This window comes from Dromaius novaehollandiae, chromosome 1 (assembly GCF_036370855.1).
Source record: "Dromaius novaehollandiae isolate bDroNov1 chromosome 1, bDroNov1.hap1, whole genome shotgun sequence".
NCBI lineage: Eukaryota > Metazoa > Chordata > Aves > Casuariiformes > Dromaiidae > Dromaius > Dromaius novaehollandiae.
Window position 1 is genome coordinate 20,300,481 of NC_088098.1, and position 23,948 is coordinate 20,324,428.

The 23,948-nt window shown below is 36.6% G+C and overlaps 1 protein-coding gene across 4 annotated transcripts in view; it reads left to right on the forward strand.

Moving 5' to 3' along the window:
• Window positions 1-3,344: 3,344 nt before the first annotated feature.
• Window positions 3,345-23,948, forward strand: part of POT1 (protection of telomeres 1) — an 81,420-nt gene continuing 60,816 nt past the window's right edge. For 2 of the 4 annotated variants that reach the window (XM_026112999.2, XM_064506685.1), the window contains exons 1-4: window positions 3,345-3,455; window positions 14,352-14,485; window positions 18,949-19,021; window positions 19,895-19,986. In XM_026112999.2, coding sequence (XP_025968784.2) covers window positions 3,368-3,455; window positions 14,352-14,485; window positions 18,949-19,021; window positions 19,895-19,986 — 387 coding nt within the window. In that variant the 5' untranslated portion in view covers window positions 3,345-3,367. Of the gene's footprint in view, window positions 3,456-14,349; window positions 14,486-18,948; window positions 19,022-19,894; window positions 19,987-23,948 lie in introns of those variants that run through there. The other 2 variants (XM_064506693.1, XM_064506696.1) reach the window with 2 other exon arrangements.

Below are 23,948 nucleotides of genomic sequence, written 5' to 3' on the forward strand. Positions count from 1 at the left end.
CATTAATAAGGTATGGGACCTGGCTTCTTTTGGCCAGGTCCAGGCCAAATCATGATTCTGCTCTGTAAGAGAGCTACTGAAATACTAGCAATGGTCTGTGAAAGTGTTCCATAGCTATCACATCACATATACAATCCATAACTTGTATCACTTGGTCTAATAAAAGATACTATCCTTCATTACAAATCTTGCTTCTTAAATTACCATAACCATTAAATACAGTTTAAAAGTACGTTCTGCTTATTTTTACATCCACATAAGCTACTTTATGTGAGTTTCAGCCAAGTATAGAACCCTAATGTAATATAAAGAATTACTTATTTTATCAATTTTAGTAATTCTTATATACTTCTTTCACAAGACTCTTTCATTCTGACCTCTGTATTTCAGGTTTGCAAGCAGTGATAACAAAAGCTCATGAATGTGACTGTCTTTTACAGCAGGAAGATCATTTAGGCACTGTGCTTTGTAGTGAGAAACACACTACAGCCATATGATTCCCTCAATTCACTGTACATGAACTGTGTTTAGAAAGATACAATTAGTCAAAATGCATTCTTGGAAAACATCCAGAAATTACCAAACATTGTCATCATTTTAGTAATTTTTATAAATCTAGATTTTTTCAGGTCAAACAGGTAACAAAAAAAGATCTCTGCCTCATAACTGAATGAATTTGGTTTGCGTCCATAAAAAATCTACTAAAAAATCAAGTGCTTTCATGCAGAGGAAGAGTTAAATGAGCAAAAATGGGTTGCATTTACTTGTGGAGGTATTGGGAAATAGTTTGACTTATTTTACTCTTTTACAATAGCTCTCATACAAAATGGCTGGTTCTTTCTGAGTGCTACATTATTTATAATCTCCTGAGTATATACTTCACATTTAATATTGTGTCAGTGGCCTTTGAAATGTCTTATGCCTAACTTTGAAAACATTATACAGAGACCACGGTTATTATGGAAGTAGCCTGTATTCCTATAGGACAATTCTCTTGCTATTGTTTACTAAGATGCTTTCAAAAAAGTAAGTTTGGATGGTTAGAATTTTCAAAATTGGTTATGGACTTGACTGTCACTATAACATATATTTTTCAAAACATATTTGAAAATCTTGCCCAATATTTTCAACTAGCTCCAAAAATTAGAAAAACAATGAGGTCAAAGTTAGTTTCCTAAACTAGTATTTAGTTGCTTGTCTCATTAAGAGAATAGTCAGGAGCTCCTATGACTACCTATGAATATAAGGCTTCTATTTCTGAAAGCCTTGACTCTGTCTTTTGTTACATATATTTTGGACATGCAGGGCAAAGTTCTGGACTTGTGGAAGGGAATGGAAAGTTTTTCATTGTTTTCAATGGAATCAGCATTTCAATTGCATTGGGGACTTTCAGGAATTCCTAACTGGTTAGATGCACAGGCATCAGTTACCTGTGGACTCTTAGCAACCCCACCTTTCGATACACAAGTTCAAGAAATGATAAGGCTGCCATATTACTATTTATGAAGTTTCATTTACTAGTGAAAACTTTGGTATGACTTACTGAAAGCCACACAGCAAACCAATGTTAAGAACAGAACTCTGGTTTTCTTTTTCCCTCTGCAGAGGTATTATTTTTTACTGGTAACTGCAGCACATTTCATGATTACTGCTAGTAAAATAAGAACATACTGTACATTCTTACTAGAACATAAAAATTACCTTCTAATTTAATGTAACTTAATATACTGTTCATTTAAGTTCTCATATTGACTGTTTGTCTGATTTCTCATACATTCTATTGGCAGAAACTGCATAATTTTTGAAGACATGAATAACGGAAGAGAAAGATGACTATCATTAAAAAAAAAAACTTAGAAATTATATTTACAACAGATCCAACAACTGTTCAGTTGACAGAGGTGACAGAATTTATCTTCTTTTATTAAGATTCTACTTATATACAGCTTCACCTTCATTTGTCTCTATTGATCATTTACAGGACAGCACATATAAAACTCAGATTCATCTAGGCTTGAATTTTTATAAAAAACTGTAAGTCACACCAATCTTGTCACCTACCCTGATAAGATAGTTGGGCTTCTACTTCACAGATCTCTCCAGATGTCCAGATCATTAGTCCTCCAGACTACTGGGCATGCTACCGGTTCCATCTTAGCTCTGTCCTCCCCATCCATCTTAGCTCTGTCCTCCCCACTATTTGCAAGAGATCGATTATATCAGCTTCAGCTCAACAGACAGACAGATGGAGAACCTACTTAGTCTGGGATGCACCAAAATGCTTCTGAAAAATTGGGAATTTGTAGCCTTCCATAACTGAACTGGGATATAAAAAATTGCATAGAAATTCTGCATCCAGTCAACTCTGATTTGCAATACATAGAGAACAGGAACAGCTTTTACTTTAAAAGTAACTTGACAAAAACAGAAGACTATAAGCAATCTGGAAAGACTTCATACATTAAACACAGAGGCTTTCTTTTCCACAGAGTGAAAATAAGCAATGCAAATGCAAAATAAGATGGTGGTCTATTTTTAGCATGCTCGTATAACAAGATCTTATTATTTTTGCTTCTAACGAAGTACACTATACTAATGCCCAATGGAAGGTATGTGATTAAAATTCATTGAAAAGAGTGACAATCTAAATAAACCTGTTTCAGAATAGGCTCTCAACAATGAGAATTCACTGGCACAAATGCCAGTGAATCCCTCTCCATATGACTCCTGAACACAGACGGATTTAAGTTCCAATTTTTGCATCATCATACAAAGTATAACTAAAACACTTCAGGGACTTAACTAATAATACAGTTTCAAAAATGGGGGTGGAAAATAGAAGATTCAAAGCTAGGGATGGGGAAAATGATTTCCCATGGGAACATTTTGTTAAACGTCACTAAGTGATGCGAAACATGAAAAGGGAAGCTGTCCCACATAGCGCGGACTGCAGAAATGAGAGAGCGGAGAGACAGGGCAGGCTGGCAGGAGGCGAGTGTCAGAGCTACTGGAGCCAGAAGCCGAAATCCGCGAGGAGGACGCCCCGCTGCCGCGACGCTGCGCCACGCGTGCCGGGGCTCTCACTTGGCGCAGAGGGCCCACGGCACTTTAGCGCGTGCCAGGGTACTCCGCCAAGCACCACCAAGCCCGAGAGACCTCCGGCGATGACGAACAGCCATCCCCAGCGCCTGGCCTGCTGCCTCCTGACATTTAAACAGCAAAACCCTCCGAGCAGCCGGCAGCGCTCTCCCCCGGCTCTGTCCTGCGCACGCACTGCGCATACCCGACCCGCCCTCACGGCCGTCGGCCGCCGCCGGAGGGCCGCGCGGAGGGGGGCGGCCTCTGCGCATGCGCAGACCCTCTGGGCATGCTCCGTGAGCCGCGGGCGCGCGGTGCGGGCGGAAGTGGGGTGGCGGCGCCGCGGTGGTTTTGTTCTCGTCGGCGCTTGGAGAGAGGTACCGGCGGGCCGGGCCCCGGCGCAGCGGGGAGGGAGTTGTGCGGGAGCGGGAGGCGGCGGGGCTGAGGGGAGGGTGGGCGGCGCCGCCGTGGGAGAAGGGGCTTTTGCAGCCCGGAGATGGCCGGCCGGTCGCCTCTGCCTGACCCCTGGGCCGCTGCCGCCGGGACAGAGCGGAGCCTCCGGGCCGCGCGGCGCCGGCCAGCTGGCCGCCCGCCCGGCTCGCGTGCCAGTGTGCAGCCTGGAGCCACCCTGCGCCTTTCCCCGCCCTGCCGCCTCTGTGCGCACAGTCTGCTGGGGGCAGTTGAGCCCCTGCTGGGACAAACACGGTGCCTTAGAGGGTGAAAGTATCTTTCTCTCGTAGTACTGCTGTTTGAACTCTGCGCAGGCACTGAGTAGACTTTTTATTATTATTATTGTTAATACATTTAAGCTAATACATGTAAGCTCTTGCCTTTAAAGATTTCAGCTTCTTGCAATTGCTATATAGACTGTCTGAGGTAACTGCAGTTTGCATCCAGAAAGGATCTGCTCTGCATCACTGTCCTCCTGAGGTACACACCTCATTTTGCAGTGAGTGGCTGCTTTCTCACACTGAAGTTGTGTGGTGATAAGTGGCAGTATAAGGCTCCATTCAGAGCTTTCCACATCTGATAACATTATGTGAAGTTACGGCCTCTTCTGCCAAATCTCGTATTAGTAAATTCTAATCTAAGTTTAATAAGCTAAAGTAAAGGAGTCCTTCATATTGTTTCTCTCTCTCCCCTTTTTTTTTTTTTTTTTTTTTTGAGACTTCTAGATCTATATTTATGAAAGGATCTGTAAGTACCAGCAGCCTTATTAGCACAAGGTTTTTTAGGTTTGCAGTCAGAAGATATGGACCTGGAGACCTGTATCAGCAGCAAGCCAAAGGCTTGTACGTCAGAAAGTAAAACGAGTCACACTGCTGTCTCAGTTTCTCTTTCTGTCTTAGTTAACAGATGTGGTGTTTCCCCTCCTTAGGATTCTCAGGGAGATCACAGGTTACAATATTGGTTTGTATTCTAAAATTTCTGAACTACATACTTTGTTCTTCATGAATAGTCCTACTGATTTCATTAAGATGAAGACTAATCATGTCACTGCTTGTGGGATCAGCTTAAATTGCAGTTTTGTACTTATTGTCTTGTTTAATGGTATAAATGTTCATTTTCTTAAATGACAAAATTGAACAGAATATATATTATGAGTGCAGGGGTGTGTCTACATTTGTGTGTGCTTTTAAAGTGAAGCATTATCTAGTTCAGAATTGTTTTATTTTTTTCATAGCCCCAGATATTACATTGACTAATATATTTGTTTATAGGAGCTTCAGAAATCTATCATATTGACTGACCATATCAATATATGCTGATGGCTGTTTCTTCATTCTTTGTAATGTTTTGGTGAGGTTTCCTCCAGAGATTCTCTCTGGTTTGTGGAATGACTTTATGTACCTCTCTGCAAGTAGCACCTGCTTTGGTAGATATGGAGTGTCCTCCTGTGTCTGACTGCTACAGCCTCATTGCACCAAAATGGCATTAATCACCTTATGGCATTAATGTATCACTGAAGTAATTTTGTGGTTATCGAGGAAGACGTAATCTTTCCAACTTATCTTTCACTTCTTGAGATTTCTTTTGTTTTTCGTCCTCCATAGCTAATCTCTTTCTAGTTGCTTGAAAGAAAATTATATTCTATAGGACCCTTCAGAAGAATGGAGATTGCAGTAGACAATTGTCAGAAAAAATGCATTTAGAATACCCCACTCCCCCACAAAAGCCTTTTCTTGTCCATTAGTTGTTGTGATAGCAAAGGTTAGAACGCAATAGCGTGTATCTTTGGTTAGAACAAGAAAAGCTAGAATATTGAGTGGATCCGAGTAATGTGGATGAAAAGCTGTTAACTGTTTGCTTTCCTGTTTACTGGATTGGTGTGCTATTATGATAAGGCATACTAGAAGAGCAGATCCAGCTGCTGATAACTTCTTCCCTCTTGAAGTTAATTCTGGTGCTAAGATAGAGGTTATTAATATGCTTATTTTTCAGCCTTGTTCTTTTCAGAATTAAGGGCAGTTGAATGCTTCAAGCTTCCAGTGTCTACAGTGTAGCTGTACTGTACTTCATTTATCCTATGAATTTTTTGCAGTATGGATGAAAATGATAAAACTTGCCTTTCATCTTATAATTTATGGTTCTATTAGGGGCTCAATTTGATTTTTTTTAATAGATATTTTGATGAATTGTCACTGAAAGGGATGGCAAAATGGTAATATTTGAGAGAACTAGATGTGGAAGACAAATATGATGGACTATTCAGGGAAAAAAGGCAAAGGGGAAAAAGACTTGTTTTGTAATCTCCTTGTCCTCTTTTCCAACAAATGCTTTTTTCTCTTGATGGGGCTGGGGAGTGGGGGGAGGAGACACAAGACTTTAAATGTGACTACCTTTAAATACCCTGTTTTCCTTAAATTACTTGGTCCTCCCTTGTTTGTCCTTAAATGTATGAGGCCTATGGGCCATCATTCCACTGCCAGTGAACTGAGTCTTCTTTCTGATTTGGCATCATCTGTGAAAGTTCAGTTGCTCTTCGTTGAATCCCGGACATTTTCCTTTCTCAAAAAGAAAACGACTAGTATAGCAGATCTAGTTTGAATCCTATTAAAACTAGGCACTGAGTATAAGAATTCAGCAACTTGCATGTTCAGAGTGTTTGTGGAGTGATCCCCAGTTCTACCAGAAAGTTGAATTAAAATCTCTGTCATGGCTAATAAGAAGTTTTGCACTGCTAAAATGTTCCCAATATAGGGAAATTGTTTTCTGGCAAACTGTGGTTTAAGATGGCTTTTATGGTTTTAGAGTACATGTTAATTTTCCCCAGACAGTAAGGACGGCACCACTGCCAAACATTTCTACAGTCCTCTAGTGAACTGTACTAGATTGTTCCATTGTTAGAAACTTAAAGTCTAGAAAATTAGTAGATGGAGAATCAAGTTTAAGGCAGAGTAGCAGACAGAATTTCAGGGCCCATAGCCATCCTCAGTCTTATATTTCACTTGCTTACACAAGTGGTATATATTGCTTTCTCTTCTTCCAGGGTGCTATTTTTGGGTTCTTACAGAAGGAATATTATTTCATGTAATTCTTTCATTATTAAAATTATTAAGCTTTTTGGTCAGACTATCCATGTTCTTGTCACTCTCAGCTGTTGGAAACCAAAGTGTTGTGGGTCCCCCTGCCTTCAGAGACCTCCCGTTCCTTTCACTGTGTGTGTGTGTTGTGCTCCCAGCCTGTTTCTGCTATTCAAGCAGTGTTCCATGATGCTGTCTACCTTTCTTGCAGGCTCCTTGTTTTTATGCCAGCATCCCCTGTGAATAGCTCCATTTGTGCCACTTACAGACTTCTTGAGCAGCAGACTGAAATTGGAATGATTCTTGTCAGTTTTATGTGGTCACCCTTTTGAGAACAAGAGATACTTGACAGACTTGTTATTTTCACTTAGCTGCTATTCAGGAAAGCTGTGAGCACCAGGGACACCACTAAAGATGTCTGCCTGGGAAGCCAGTGTTGTATCTTTTTCGGAAAATCTGGTCTTGCAGCTCTCAGAGCTGGATACCCATATCTTTGGTTTTTAATTGCTGAGAACCAAAATCTGGGAGCTTTGGTGATTATCAGTTAAAGGTACGTGACCTGATTTTTCATATCTACATAAATTTAAGATCTGACAAAAATCTTATTTCTATGTTATTTATATAGATTTCCTAAATTGTGGAAATACACAGTAGGCAAATAATGTAACATGAAAGCCATTTACCAAAATTACAGATAATATCCAGCATACAATCGCTATGCCCACTCATTCGTCAGGTGCATTTCCTTATAGGTACATTTTATAATGGTTTCTGACCAAATATTTCTTGATGATGTGATTTTTTTTTTCATTTACATTTTTAAAAGTTACTGTAAGCTGTGCTACACTCAAACTTAGAAGTCTGAATGTAATTCATAGTTTGTGTAGACTGAAGTTTTACAAAGGTAGCTATGTTTACATGATAATTCATGTATGGGGAGGGAAAGCATCTTGTTTTGTCTTTGTATATAAGATGCACTGTAATGACCTAGTGGTGGTTTAGTTTAGAGTACAGAACTTCTGTTAATACCCGCCAGAGGCATTTTCCATGGGGGAATGCTGTTCTTTAAAAAATAACAACAAAGTAAAACTTAATGAAATCATGTTATTTCCACCAAAACTTACTTGAAAATCAAAATAGTGATGACAAATGCAAACAGAATAGTTTGTTTTTTTTTTATTTGGAGTGATTTTTTCACTCTTTTTTGTGCATAGGTTATTTTTTTAACGTGGGATTATAAAAGGATAGTATTCCTACTTTTCCATGCTAAAGCATTGTGAACAATTCAGAACGTATCTTTTGAGTTTTCTATGTAGGGGATTTGAAATCTGTGTTTTTGTTTTTGTTTTATGTGTGGCTTAATAGCAATCTGGAAATGCTTTGCACTCTGGAATTTTGATTTTGTGCAAAGCCCATAGTTATGGTCCCCTGAGAGCTGCCTGACTGCAGGCACAGGCAGGACTTACTGCGTCAGCTTATGTAGAGCTCCTTCCTTTGTAATCTCAAAAGGCATATGTAGAACATTTGTCCCACTGAAATAATCGACAGTGGCTTTACTTAAGGGTAATCATTCTACTTCGAGGATAGTCATCTCAAAGAGATAGGTTTTTAAGCCTAAGTTCCTCTCTTTCTTTTGATTTAGCAGTGATCTTCAAATCATATCAAAATGCATCTTGCTGTTCAATATCGTTGTGGAGAAAAAAAAACAGAAGTGTATTTAGTTGCTCAGTTATCTTGAGGTACAGATGCAAAAGTTGATTATGTTGGAAATATCCATAGCTCACTATGATGTTGCTGGCTGAAGCAGTGTTGCTGATTAATTTTGAAGGTGTTACTCAGTTGTTTCTGACTGAAATAGATCAGCTTCTCCACTTCCCTAGAATGTAGTGTGAAGTAGGTATTTTCAACTGAGAAGACTTTTAGTTGCTTTTTCATTAGAGGCTTAAAATCCTAATAAGCCAATGACAATGCTCTCTTGGTTCATGTTTGAAAACATTCAGACGCATGCATCGTTTTGGCATTTACCCTTAAGCTTTGTTAAATGGTGTTTTATAATGTAAGGAATTCTATATAACTACTGCCTAATAGCTCACTATTTAGAGTAGTAAACAGAGATGTAGGGGACTTTGCATGTGGCATTTGTGACATTTGCTGTTCCTTCAGCTAAAGTAGAAATTGAAACCTAAATCTGGTGTCCTACCTCTTAATTGCATGCATAACTTAACAGTCATGCACTTATGCTTACTCCTTTCTGAGTGGCCTTTGATAAATTTAAACCGCAACTCTATCTCGGTTGCCATGTGGTATCTCTAAAGAGGTGTTCCTGAAAAATGCTTGCACAGAAATGCAACTTCAGATACATTTTAGAGTTCTTCATCCTAGATTCCCTTCTTGCTTTCCTAAGGTTGTCTTTGAAGGAGAAAACATTAGATCAGTTTTTAAATTTCATGGCATGTGTTACTGTGGAGCACAATGGCATGTGCAATTTCTGTTAATACAATGAAAAGACAGTGTTGAAGGCTCACCCAGTCAGTTACCTCATTTTAGTATGATGGCACATTGTGGTTATTTTCTGTGCAAACTTGGTTTGCTTACCTTCAAGTAAGGTTAAGAATAAAAATAAAATACTGGAGCTGATAGAATACTTGCATCTTTTCAAAATGGTAGGTCAGTTTTGATCTAATGTAAAAACAAGCATGCATTTCCAGTTGTCAGTTTTTTAACTGCTTGGTTGTTCCAAGATATTGGTGTATTCATTCTGTTCCAAGATATTGCCATAGATCTAGCAGCTTGATTCTTTTTTATTAGTCTTTGTTTTCTTTTAATTGGTTTGCATGTGTCTCTTCTAAAATAAAAAAAACAAAAAATGAAGAAAACCTTTTATTTTGTGAAATGTAGATGTTTTCAATTGTACTTAGCTGACAGCATTAGTCAGACTTACCTATGCCTAAGTATCTTCTTGTAACTTCAGAAACGATGTTTTATTAATTCTTATGGCAGATAATGAATAATGTCAATATAATAATAAAGAAATAATAGAACAAACAGAAGATAATTCAGCAGGCATATACTGGCATGAGTAGAAATTACACATTCTTATTTTCTTTACTTAGACTGTGTAGACTTCAGCCTCATTTAATGTAGGTCATCAAAATCCTGGTCCAGATATGCAGTTAGCAGTTTTCTCTTGAGTGTTTTTTCTTTTTTTCTTCAACTTTAATATTGCAGTGTATAATAAATCCTAATTCTTTCCTACCAGTCTGAGAGATGAGGTCCTGTTCCAAAGACATCAATGAAAAAAGTGCATGTTTAATCTAAACCACTACTATGACATTAATATGGCGTTCATTTTCATTTTGTGTTTATTTTTTTATAGTGGTTTATGCAGGATTTGGTTTTCATTGACATTAGCATGCATAAGCACTGAGCTCTTCTGCAAATATTGCACTCAGAAAACAAAAGCTAGGTAGTCCAATTAAAATTGAGTTACCTGATTTAATGAGAATTTATTCCCAGATTACCATCGCTCCAGTGCACTGCATAACGAGAAATGCTGTGGAAACTCTGTCATCCAAGTAAGTGTACAAATGAGAAGTCAAGCTTTGACAGCATTTTGCTTTTAACATCTCTGAATGTTATGCTTGACTTTACAGTCTTAGTCCTATTTTAGCTTAGTAAATTGAGATGAGAAATAAGTAATAGAAATTAAGTTGTGTAGGAGAATAACAGGAAAATCAATGTGGTTCTCATCAAGATTTCAATCTGTAGTAAAAAAAAAAAATCTGTTTTAACGCAGATATCCATTAATTGAGCTATTGGAATAGCTGCAATAGCTCAGACAGTGGTCGGTCTGTTAACATTGGCAACTTGAGAGGTTTGATGTGCCCGGTTGTCATGGGGCTTCAGTGCTATATGTTAAAACTCTTTCAAACCCTCAAGATGTTGGGTTTTATTCCCCAGTCAAGTGTGTGCTTGTTACTAAATAGTTCATGCTCCTACCACTTATCTGTGTGCTATTGTGTATCGTATAGGATACGTTTTAGAGGTTATAGACAATCAATACCTTGCAACTTCATTCAGCTCATTGTGGTGAAGGTATATGGGAAAGTTGTGGTAGGACTGAAAAATATGTCAGATATGAAGTTGACACTTCAGCCTTAATTGTCCTCCCCACCCTCACATCCCCCCCAAAAGCCAGCCTTGAAACCCAAAACTAAATTTTGTCAAAGGCCTTTACTGGTGAGTTTTTGTGGATATTACTATGTCTTTCTAAGTCCTTGGTCATTGGAAGTGGTGAAGGAGGCTATTGAGGTTTCAGTTAGAGATTTGTAGACCCTAATAGGAATGTAGTATTCTGCTGCTTCGTATTGGGTAACTGGTATCTGATAATACTGGATTTGCACCCCTGTTTAAAAAAAAAAAAAAAGAGAGATTTTAACAATTTCCTTTTTATGATGTGTTAAAGCTCCCTGCTTTGCTATCTATTCCAGATAGTTGTTTATTTTCATTGTTTGTGTTTATTATATTGCTTTTAGGAGAGTAAAATTCTTTGTGAGGTAAAAGATTCTCAAAAGCTTATGTGGTTAGACTTGAAGGGCTTTTTTGTTTTGTTTTTAAGGTGTAAGCTAATATGCTCTACTTTGCGATTGGGACAAGTTAACATTGTACATAGGTAATTACTGAGCTGAAGGTTGGTAATTTGTAGCTATGTAACTAATTCTTGTTCAGTTATGTGTCACTGTATAAATTCTTTCTGCATGTATCTCAGGTAATAAACTTTTTGAGCCATCTGTTTTCTTAGTAGTCAGCTGCTTAAATTTATTTATCATTTTTTGGTAAAGTATGCCTGTTGTTCAAAATGTAAAGTATTTTGAGTAGTAGATATCTTCTATGTGTTGTAAGACCTCCTTATTGACACTGAGGAGGAAGTTGCAGAGAAACTAGTTGCTCTCTGGCTTATATTCTGTAGTAGGGGAGTATATAAGGTAAGCAGGTAAGATGCATGGCACTGTGTGTGGCCTTGGTATTATCCTGTTACTGGGTCTTCTGAGTTCTTGCTGCTTCTTGCTATTTTGGAATAGTTGAAGGCAAGTTTTCAAAGTCTAAGTTGCAATTAGAAAAAAGATCCTCAAGTCAGGCAATAATGTTATTCCCAAGTGAGAAAACATATTTATCAGATATGCTAGAATGTATTTTGTTTTTTCATGCATACTTTGTTGCTTAGATACAATAGCTTGAGAAACCAGAGGTTGTTTTGCTGTTACTACTTTTTTACTCTTAAATGTTAACAAATGAGTTGATATTGCTGGCGAAAGGTTATTTAGTCCTTTAAGGATTAAAGGTATAAAAATAATGTAGATTATGGCTAAGTTTTTATTTGCTCCTGTTCATTACAAACTGAAAGCTGGACAAGCAACGTGTAGCAAATCCTTTCTCGTTGATGAATCTTTGTTGAACTGAGTCAAGCACAAAAGGGAGTTATGTAAACTGGAAGATAAAAGAAAAGCAAATCCTTTGGCTGAGAGATCCTTGAATGAAAGTATTTTATTTTATAAATTTCTCATTATTGAAAAGGAATTCTTGATAATATCCGTCGGACAAGAATAAAAGAGCTAGACAGTTTCTTGGAAACTGGGGAAGGAGAAAAAGAAGAGTTACTTGTAATAAGAGAAATAGTCATGTAATGAGTGGAATCAGCTCTATTTGAGTACGTGGAGTGACAATAAGGTAGAATTTTGTAGGTAAATTTGCTGTTTGTTGAAGTATTTCTAAGTGTCTGAAACTCCATGCACTGACTTATGTTTACAACTTTTGATCCAATGATCTTTTCATTTAGCATGGCTTTCCATTCCTGCTTTAATTGTAAATGAATACTTTGTAAGGATTCAGTCTGCCTAGCACTGAAAAAGCACTTCTTCTGAACTGAAATAAAAACATAGTTTAAGTTTGCACTTAGTAAAATATGAATTTTTTGTTTCTTCCCAAAGTACAGGAAACAAATTTTGGTGTTTTTCTTCACTGTTATATACAGATTTCTAAAACTCTTTCTGAAATCAGAACTATGGCTATAACTCTGTCAGATGGGATTTTAGAAGCTAGAAAGCATTTTTTTGTTTAGTTTATTAACAATCTTCTATTTTTAGCAATTTTTAATACTGTTACTTTTCTGTAGATTAAAATAAAAAAAACTTAAACAAAAAGCAAAAAGAGAAAAAAAAGCCCCAAAAGAGTTAGAAATTAGATCACCGTGTAATGAGAAAATATAGCAATAGCTGCTTATATCTAGATCATTTTCTTGCATTTCTCATATATGTAACTTCACTATAACAGACTCCTATTCCTCTCCCCCCTTTTTGTGATAAGAACAGCGTTGTCAGCAAGAACTTATTTCACTGACTGTTAGTACTGTTAAAACAGTGGACAGCACAGTCGTCTTTTTTTTTTTTTTTTTTTTACCAGATCATTCAGTGTTTAGCATTTGTATGTGCCTATCTTTTTTATTACTTTTTTCTTTTAAAATATTGATCAGCATATGAAGTACTCCCTGTATAAGCAGTATGTGTTCATCTTAAATTAATATGGGAGATATTTTTCTTTGATGCAGCCAGATTGTCTTATAGGGAGCAGCTTAATGTTAATGCTGTTTATCTCATCATATGGTTAGAGGGTAGGCTCTTTATTATGAGGTAAAAATATATACTGGTTGATATGACAAGCTAGATGCAAACTAGCCTCGAATGTAAGATGAGTCTTACTTTATGCGAAGTGGGAGTTGGCATACAGGTCCACGTTGACTGTATTCCTCCTATAGGAACTGTTATTCCAAATGTAGTAGGTGCCCTCGAAGCCCCAGGGTGTGTTTTGGGAGATCTGCAGAGGCTGGTACAACTAATGCCACATACCACTGCTTCAGACATTGGGCCCAGTGCAAGTAACATCTGTCAAGGCAGCCCGTATGTGCAGCAGTATGGATAGGAGTCCTCAGCTCCAGGATCTGCTGGGTCACTAGCTTTGTTAACAACTTTCATTATCTTAAGGCTCTTTTAGAGCCTTCTGGTTAGTGTTTTCATAGTCTTCCTTGCCTCGTTGGAAACGAGTGGTGAGTTTAGTTAGTTAACGTGCAGTATCTTAGGTATTTTCAGTTCTTAAATCTTTTTCCTTTTTTTTGTGGGGAGTGGAGGAAGGATGAGGAAACTTTGATTAGTGCACAGACCAGTTCAGAAGTCAGAGACTTGCATAATGTGTCATCTCTGCTTCCTTTTCTCCATGTTGTTCATATGCTGCACTGTGATTCAGCTCTAGTTGTACTTTAGGATTTCACTTGGCAAGAAATTTCTGGGAAGCATATATAAAATTCTGCTTTGGCTTTGTTATTCAAGGTATCTGATCAGTTTTTAAAGGGCAGTTCTGTACATAATATTCACACTACTTCCATTACTCTTTGTTTCATCATTTGCTTTTAATGAAGTATAACATAGTATTTTGTTGCCTTTTGAAATGTCTTGGAATGTTTGCAAAATAAAGTAGTTTGGGTGGAGGTCTGTCTCCAAGTAAATGTTGCTTTCTCTCTTGTTTCTGCTCATGGTACTAAGACATGAGGCCAAAGCCTATGAAAGTTTTTAGTCCTGAGTAGTTAAACCGTCTTGTGTCAAAATAGACATTCCCCTCTGAGTAAACTTGCAACTTCTAGTAATTCTTAATTTGAACAAGTTGAGTAATTTCAGGACTTTCTTTTTAATTTTTGTTTAGAGAAAGCAGCAATGCCTGTTCAGTTGCTCAAGATCATTAAAGGAGAATCTGAGACTCCACTACCAAGCCACTTGCAGAAAGAGGATTTAAAATGCTTGCAAGAAGGATTTGATTACACGAACAAATACTTTCAGGTAACTTACTAACAAGAGAATTTTGGTTTACCTTAAAGTTTCTCCTGCTTTATTTATAAGGCATCTCAGTATTCCAGTTCAGTTGGAAACTTATTTTCTCTGTGTGTGTTCGTGTGTGCATATGTATGTACATGCATCTGTTCCATTTATTTAAGCAATGCAAAATGATGACCCTATGGAATCTCACTGGATTTCTGCTTTTGACATCATTGGTCTGTAATTTTGCCCCCTACTTTTACATTGCTAGAGACGTAAATTTTATAAGAGGTTGTCTTTGTTTTACTTTCTAAACTACAGACCCATATTAAAACACATTAATATGCAGAAGACTGTGCTGAAAATTGAGGAAACTGGGGAGAGGTTGAGTGATATTTTGTTTAAAAAAACAAAAAACACCATCCTGATTTAAAAAAAAAAAAAAGTCAGATTTCTGGGTGGATGACTTTTAAAGGTGTTTTCATTTCTTGTATGAAGCAATACAATATCCAGTTTTATGAAGAGAGGATTCCATAGCAGCTAAATGCACCAACATGCACTTAGTTTTTCTTTTTATCATCACTAAGTGTGCATTCATAGCAGTATTTTTCAGTGGTCGTGAAGGTATTTCAGATTGGAATGAGAAGTAGATACTTAGGTATATGTTTTCAAGCACAGTCATAGTGTACTAGTGGAGTACAGAAATATTGTTTTCATCCTGAAAGCAAGTACACTCTGTAAAATACAGAGTCAATTCTTGAAGTGTTTTTTGTTTGTTTGTTTTTTACATCTGTTAAACTTTTTGGTGAATGTTGCTGAAAGTTCTGTTTATCATCTCTGGCACTTACAAGGCAGGAGATCAGCATCATCCCAACTCACCTTCTATCTATTACAAAAAAAAATCAAATTCTGTAGGAAACTTTAGGGTAGCTTGAGTCCTTAAAAATGGGAAAGACATTTTAAAAATGTGAGCTTTTTAAAATCTAATGACTTGCTGCGGCCAAAAAGAACAGTTCTGTTTCCCCAGCTGTGTATTCCCAGTTCCAGTGGTAGTGCTTATCTGACTCTGTGATGAGTCCAGTCAGAGAAATAACTTGGCAGAAAGCTGTTCATGGTAATGGGGAGAGGATAGCTTTTTGCTGCCCTGGCACTCTGGACTGGTTCATTGTGGTGTCAGAGAAATGCCAGGAACAGTGCAACTGTGTAAAGCAGAAAGGAGCAGAACTGCCCTTTTTGGAAGCAAACAGCAATAGAGTATGATAGATGGTGGTTTGATGACATAAATGAAAGAGAATGACCCAGTCTCCCTTAGGTCTTGTAAAGTGACAAATGGAAACATCAATAACCAGTACAACTAATAAACAATGTTTTTATTCTTTTGGGTTCAGTTTTCAACCCCCCTTCCCCTGCAGGGCCTATAGGCTTTCTTGCTTTTAAGAGCTAATTCTGCAGCACTGCTGATGGTGATATACAGGAATTCCTGTTCACAGAGAAAATGTTGAAGCACACAAAAACAGATACTAAATTAGAAAATGTTTATGCCAAAATCAGTGTCTCTAGTAGGAAAGCAGAACATCTAGTGTCTGAATATGATTTAAAGCATTCATGCACTGTTATAGGCATATAGAATTTCTTTCTCAGACTTTTCTCTCATATGAAGAGAACTTCATGCTGGTGCAAACGTGGATGAACAGGTGACTCTAAAATGGCCTGGCATAAAAACAGGGCAGCTGGAGAGCTGATCACTGCTAATGCACCATTAAGTACTTTGGAGACCCTAGTTCTGCATGCTGAGCTTGAAGCAGACCTTAAAATGCACTGATATTAGGTTATTTTAGTGTTAGCACAGCACACTGTCACTTGAGAGCTCCCAAAATAGGAATTGGGTCCTACTTAGAGGCAGAAAGAAGGGAGGGGAGAATTTTGTAAAGCATGTTCTGGGGGAAAAGCAACAAAAAGCATCCAAGAAACTTCCGTTTGGCTTGTGTTTCTCCAGCCTCCCCTTTTCTGAAAGTTCTTTGCTTTCTGGCATCCTTTTGAACATTACAACATTTTAAATTAAATCTGTGGGAATGTGGCATAAGCGAAGTGCATGGGTCTTCAGTTAGATTGTGCTCTAGCTGAAGCTGATGCCTCCTGCCTTTAATTCGTTGTCCTCCAGACTTTGCTTTGGCAGCTGAACCAAACCTGAAAATGTGCTGTGATGTCCCAGAGCAGCTGCCTGCTTGGCTGCTGGACCAGACAGAGAAACTAGGCTGTGGCAAGGAGGGATACATTCACTAGAGGAATTGTACATAGGCAGTCTGGGAGTGAGTCTGATGGCATAAGGAAGGAGGAAGATTTTGAAAGAAGTTTCTCTATGGTTAAAATGAGCAGTACAGGATTTGTGGGGAAAGAGTGAGTTTGAATAGGGCTAAGGCAGGTTTTGCTGAAGGCTGAAGCCCAAGTATTTTAGGTGTATTGAGAAGGGATTAGACAATGTGGCCTTTTTTCTGATGAGGAAGAGATCTAGAGAGCAGATGTTTGGGATACAGAGGAAAGCAGGGTGAGCCAGACTATTATAGAGAAGAACATGATCCCAAAGTTGGAAAACAGTGGGATGTAGAAGGGAAAATAAACAACTACAGATGGTTAGAAAGCAGAGTCCCTAGATCATCGGTGTATTCTGTTTTCAAATAGCATGCTTGCGCAGACTGAAATTTCATTAGTAAGGAGAAAAAAAAAAGTTAACTGTTGCTGAGCTGACTTTGTTTTGTTACAGACTTTTGTACAAGAAAAACTGTGTAATATTTGGTTTACTCAGGACTACAGTTCAAGAGAAACAATCTCAGCAAGAACAATTATGTACTAATACTTGAAATTTTAAACAAAGTTGTAATTTAGAAAATGCATGGAAAATCTTTGTTTAAGTATCTATAGGCAGATTTCAGAACGTTTCTGAAGCTTTATTCTGTGGATGCTGATTGTTAAAATAAATATTTGATACTTAAGTCTCTCCACAAAACTCATCAATCTTCCCCATGAGAAGTAGTCCTTCAGCTGATAAAAACATATGGTCATAGATTTTGACCTTCATTTTGGTCTAAATGAAGCATTACTAATGTCTCAGAAACAATAAAGCAGTGTGGTACACCTTAAATACCATTCAGCATGGCCTTTTTTTGTTAGTGTAATAAAATTAAAATATGTTGGGGATTGGAGAAGGAGGATTTGTGGGATTTTAATAATTCATCGTAAAATAGATACTGAATTTTATTTGAGTTCTTTTACAGTCAACATGTTGTTGTCCTGATTTTGCTCTTAAAAGTGTCTATGATAACAGTTCACTGCTATGTAGTTTATCCTGACTTGGTTTAAGAGGTGGTAATCCTACAGATTGACTTGATAGCTGTTTCCATTTATTAATTCTATTTACTGACATTTAAGTCAAGCTTTCTGTGGAATATGCATACTATGTATATTTATGATTTATCTGCCTGTTCTCTTAATGTTAGTTTTGTGTGTTTATAGACACATTGCCACTCCCGTATTTGTACCAGAACGCTTTTATTTGCTATACTGCTTATATAATTCTCTTAAACAGTTTTATAGATTCAGTTTTCAAATGTTTGTGTTTATTTTTCTCTTTTGAACCAACTTCTCCCCCCCGCCCTCGGGAAGGATAATAGTACTTTAGCTGCCGTACTCTACGAGTACGGCAAAACGTAACTCTAGTGTTATGTTTTGACATTTTTGTCACTGTTAACAACAAACTCTTTCTGAGGAGATGCCATATTTCTAACAAACACATTTGTTCCAAAGGGATGTTAACATAACTGGAATTGCAAGCCAGTGATTTTGCCTTACTAAAAATTGAATTTCACTATTAAGAGAATTCTTTAACATAGCTAATGGAACATTTGTATCTTTTCCAGCCTGTGCATTATGAACGAATTCACAGACAAACTGCAGTTTCCAGCCTGTGTAATACTGGCTTATTCTCTCAGCTATACAGATTTTTATTTTTTTTTCACAAATAATTATTTATCTCCATATGCATCTTTTACCTCTTGTTTATGATTTTGTTTTAATATGTACATTGTAATCCTTTGCCAGTATTTCTGGAAAATCTGCAATATCTTTTAAGATTTTGACTATCCCACCTTTTTTAGCCACCTTTTAACCTTTGTATGTTAGTGTACCTAGGAAAGCTTAGTTTGGTAACTACTATTTAATTGTGTGATCTAAGCTTCTCAGCTAGTCAGTAGCATCAAAATAGTATCTGCTGGTAATATTTCATGCAGAGATTTTGCTCTTCACCTCTGTCTTGAACAGGTTATTATTTGTTATTATTATTTTAGAATCCAGATGATATTTTATGCTAATCACTTTGTCAGCCTTTTCTTTTTTTATCTTATGAAAATTTCAGCTGTAGTCAGTGTTTCAGTAACTTACCTACGTGTATAGACTTAGTTACATAATTGTTTTTTGTTTTTTTTTCCTTTTAGGGAGCAGTCATTCTTTCTTACCCATTAACGAAACTTAGAGATGGGTCAGATTTTTTCAAGGTTGTTCTTCAAGGTATTGCACTTACATTAAAAATTATTTTTGTTGAACTTCTTGGCACTTTTTAAACACCATGGTATTAGATCACTAGTAACTGCTTTTTTAGTGTTCAGTAAAATGTACGTGTTTTAAATATTCTGTAGCATATTCTGTGTTATTTTGTAAATATTCTGTCAATCCCCTAGAAAAATGTATTATTTTAAATTTATACCAGGTAAGTTACTGGAAGCAAGGTCTTTGTATTTCATTAGGCTTCCTGTTGCAGAACCTTTTAAAATATTGTCCTGGAAATGCATTATCTATGTGTACAGCTTTAATAGTATGTTTCTCAGCCTCTTACCATGAAGGACTAAGAAAAATACACGCTAAATCAGTTTCTGATACGATAACGGCTAGAAAACTGTTTTAAAATCATTTAGTTTCTACTTCGGTCCTCCCCCCACGCCCACCCGCAGGGAAACATTTTACCTGACACATCTAAGTCCTGGATTATCTCCAAATTTTATAGTACAATAGTATGTTCTGTGCTAATAAAAAACATCGGATGTGACTGGATAATATTTCCTTGCTAACACTGTACATTGAATTGTTCAAGTAGGAATTTTTGTCATTTTTATTTAATGTACAGTGATGCAGTATGTGTTCGCATTTTAAATGCTTATTTTATGGAGAATATTCTGCTTGATATACCTAAAGTAAGCACACCAGAACAGTTGCATAACTATTTTAAAGGATTTTCTGTTTGCAGTTTTCTTTGTTTGTTTTATTCAAATAAGAAATGTTGGACTCTATAGAGAAAACCTTTTTTTGTTTTGGAAACTCCTTACCACTGCTGTTTTGTTTTGAAGAAATTATAGTAATTGGAGTAATTTCTGCTGCTTTTTCCAGATTTGAATAACTCATGTTCAAGGATCAACAGCATCAATGTTTTAATATATGGAAAAATGGCAGAAGATTGTGCAAAAGTTATACGTCATGGGGTAAAACACTTTTTTCTGACTTTCGTAATTGTTTCTGCAGATCTGTTTTGACTTACTAGCTTGTCTTTGTATGACCATTGCCTAACTTAGAAAATCTGTTCAATCAGTTTAAATCTATAAATATGAACTAGAAAAAAATGTTTGCTTACACAAATTTTTCTGAAAACAATATTGAAACAAAGCGAGTCTTTTGGTTTGTCAGTGCTGTTTTGTTTACATAGTAAGTAAAAGGTGATGATATGAATGACTGAGAGGCTATCCATTTATGTTTTTAAGTTAAATGTCTATTGCCATTTGAGAAGATAGATTGTTGTAGTTGAATTGATTTAAGTGACAGTTACACTAAGTTTTTTTTTTTTTTTTAATTAAGACTTTTTAATGCAAAAGTGGTGGACTAGTGCATTTACAAAAAATTTAGGAGAGGATCCACTTTGAGATTGATGCCTACATTTAGCATTTATACAACACTGTATGTAATACTTATGCTCATGAATGATTGTGTTGCACTTAATGTTTAAGCTGTCCGTAGTAAATGGAAGTCTAGTTTCTAAGGATTAGAGAACTGGTCAGCTGAGTTCTTCTCTAGACTCTGATATCAGTGAGATCTCTATTGTCTATGCTGGCAGTTTAGACATGTACCTGTGTGCATAAGAGACTGTACATACAAGATAAGGGATTTGCACATTTACTTCCCATTTTTCTGCTTTTGTAGTCTTAAAAAAAGTTCAAAACAGCATACACTTTTCTCTCTTTTGGCTGTGCTGTCATCTTGATTCATCAGAGATGTGAGGTTGGTTTGATAGTTTCAGGGTAAAGCACATTGGCAAGTCAACCTAACAGTTTCAGTGAGACTGAGTGTTGCAAGAGAGGGGAAAACGCTGAAACAACTACCTCAATATTTTTGTGTAGATTGCCAATAAGTTTGTTGACATTCCAGTGTTAGCCACATACCAACTTAAAGTTGAGAATTGTATACCTGAGAAAGTATACAATACGTTATGATCTTATGTAGTACTTTATTATCTATGATATAAATTAACACTGAGGATACCCCTAAGGATATCATCTTAAGGATAAATCATGACTTTTGCATTGTTCTCTCTTTTTTTCTTCCCTTTCCCTCTCCCTCTTTCCAATTTTATTCCCCGAGAGTGATTTTTGCTGTTTCTGGACAGCAGCTTACACTCTGAATGGTATCAGTTTCAAAGGTGCACACATCAGTTCATGAGGCAAATGGGACTGAAGCGGCTTATTTCAAGAAATACACCTACAATTTCAAGAAATACACCTACAATTTCAAGAAATACACCTACAATCAGAGCTGAGGCACTTAAAGAAGATAGAGTGACCTATATTATAATTACTATATAATTATGTTCTTTTAGACACTGAAAAGTTTTGAATCCCCTGTGTCTTAAACGTTGTTAATCTGTCTAATTAGTATAGGTTTGGGTTTTTCAGTTGTTTGTCTGTGTGTATAGATTTGAGAGAAGGAACTGAAAATTTAGTTATTTTTGCCATGTAGCCTCAAATAGCAGGTGACGTTATACACTAACTGCATCTTCAGATAAGTAGAAAACATATCTTATCCAGGAAGAATATTAATGTGGCCCTTTCTTCAACAGAGATGTAACTGTTCTTAAGATTTTTATTACTTTTCAGATTTGACTGAAGTCCGTAAAGAGATTTGGAAATTACAGAATGAGTATGACAGACTGGCAACATGATTGTGAAATTTGTCTCCATAAAAAGCAAGGCTAAAAAAGAAGTATTAGTGTTATAAATGTTTAGCAAATAGTTGAAGAAATTTATTTGACTCAGTTGTGACTGAGTTCAAAAAAAAATGCAGGATCATGTGTACAGGCAAAATCTTCACAGGGAAACAGAAGCAGCACCCTATGTACATATCTTTTTTTTCTCTTTCTCATTCTTATCTTGCCTTATTTTGACTTGCATAATTTGTGAACTAAAATATTCAAAAATGTTTTTTGTATTTTTAACAAATCTATAAAATCCTTCAGAAGTCTTGTTTAATCATGCAATTCATTGTACCTCCAGGAATTCTTCTGGTATCATTTACCATGTGGTTTCCATCAGGAGATAACTGATCTTGTGTCCCCAACTGAATGAGATACAATTTTGTTTCTAAAGAAAGCATTGTTTCTAAAACAAAAGCATCGAATCTAAAGCATTTTCTAACAAAAGTTGAAAGTTTGCATGACAACAACAAAAAATAATCTGTAGGACATTTTCCACCATTTGCATATAGTATCTCATTCAGCCAGCACAGGTTATGTGAAGGGGGGGGGGAAAAGCATTCCTGAATAAGGGATTTCACAGATAGAATTCTTTCAGAAGAATTCAGCCATAAGAAATAAAAACTACTTAAATCATTTTAAAAGAACCTGTTCAGAATTTGTGGTATCAATTTGACCTTGAAATCGATGCATGGGTCTTTTCAGCCCTTTATGTGTGAGCCTGAAAAAACAATGTGGAAGGGCTTTGTGCTGGGTGGTAACATCTGGAGATCAGAGTGTATTCAATTTGACATTGTTCAGTGGATTCTGCTGTAAGTCAAAGCTGTATTTAAATGTTTGTCATGCGCCATGCTAAAGAAAGAAATATGCCTTGAAGATCAGCAAATTGAGTAGGGTGCATTTGGGTCAGATTTTTTTTTTTCTTTTCCAACCCTCAGATATTATATAAAACAGATTTGTGAAACTATATGATGGTCCTTATACAGATTTTCACATAATTTTGGCAATGAGTCAAGGAAAAGTTCTCAAACAAATATATTCCTAGAAATGCAAGACCCAGAATCACTTTAAAATTAAAGAACTCATAGTTTTGTAATGTTCTGATAAAAATACACATCTTGAATAAATCCCTGAGCAGCAGTTAGATGATCAGAAGAATCAGTACCAGAGACCTGCATAGGAAGCCACAACATGCAAACAGTAAGCTTCAAACAGCCAGAGTGCACTGGGATTAGTGTTCAGTTTTACCCTGTGATCTGAATCTTCACAGTACTTTCCACATTTGTAAAATGAGATTTTAATTTTGGAAAAATGTGAGTCTGAGGGAATGGAATGAGTTCTGAAACTAGCAGAGTTGCAATTTAGCAGATGTGACATGGAATTCATTATTAGAAGCAGAAAGTATTAGCCACTAAAGAAGAATAACTCCAGCAAGGTCCAATGCTTCAGTACTGTTTGCTACCTACATTTTCAGACTTCAGTTTTGTAGTTTTCTGTACTGTACTTTAAGGGCTTTATCTAGTTAGCCTAAAGGAGGAGGAAGAAGAAAAAAAAAAAAAAAGTTATTTCATGCTCAAACACTTGAATGACCATGTTGAATGACCATGTTTTCCCTGTTCTCCCTGTAAGGGTCTTTTGGTTTTCTAACAGAATAGTCTTCCATAAAATATAAAGTTTCCCTTTTCTTTATTGTTCTTTTCTTTTGAATAAGAGAAATTGAATTTCTTTTAGATATTAAAAAAGTTTGAATCTTATAGTTTGTATACACATGCAATGTAATACTGTTCTGTTGACATGAAAATCCACTTATTTATGTAAATGAATTTGATTCCAAGCCAATTATAATAAGAGATCTTCTAATAACTACTCTTAGCTACAGGATGAGCATGGTGAAATGGAAAAGTTATATTTTTGAAACTAGTATAGCACTAAATTTCGAAACACTGTACAAACCCTGTGTAAATTTTTAGCAGGTTTAGGAACTGCAAGTCACAGCCTGTCCAAGTTGAGAGAGAATTAATGTAAAATCTGAAAAAAGGCCTATTCTTTTTGTGTACAAAACTATCTTGATTTTGAAGTTAGTGCTATTCCCCTCATTTAAATTGCACAGTCTATTTACACATCTTCTAAATGTCATATTACACATTTCATATTACATGAGAGTAGCCAGCAATGATCTAATGTTACTCGCAACCCCCTACCCCC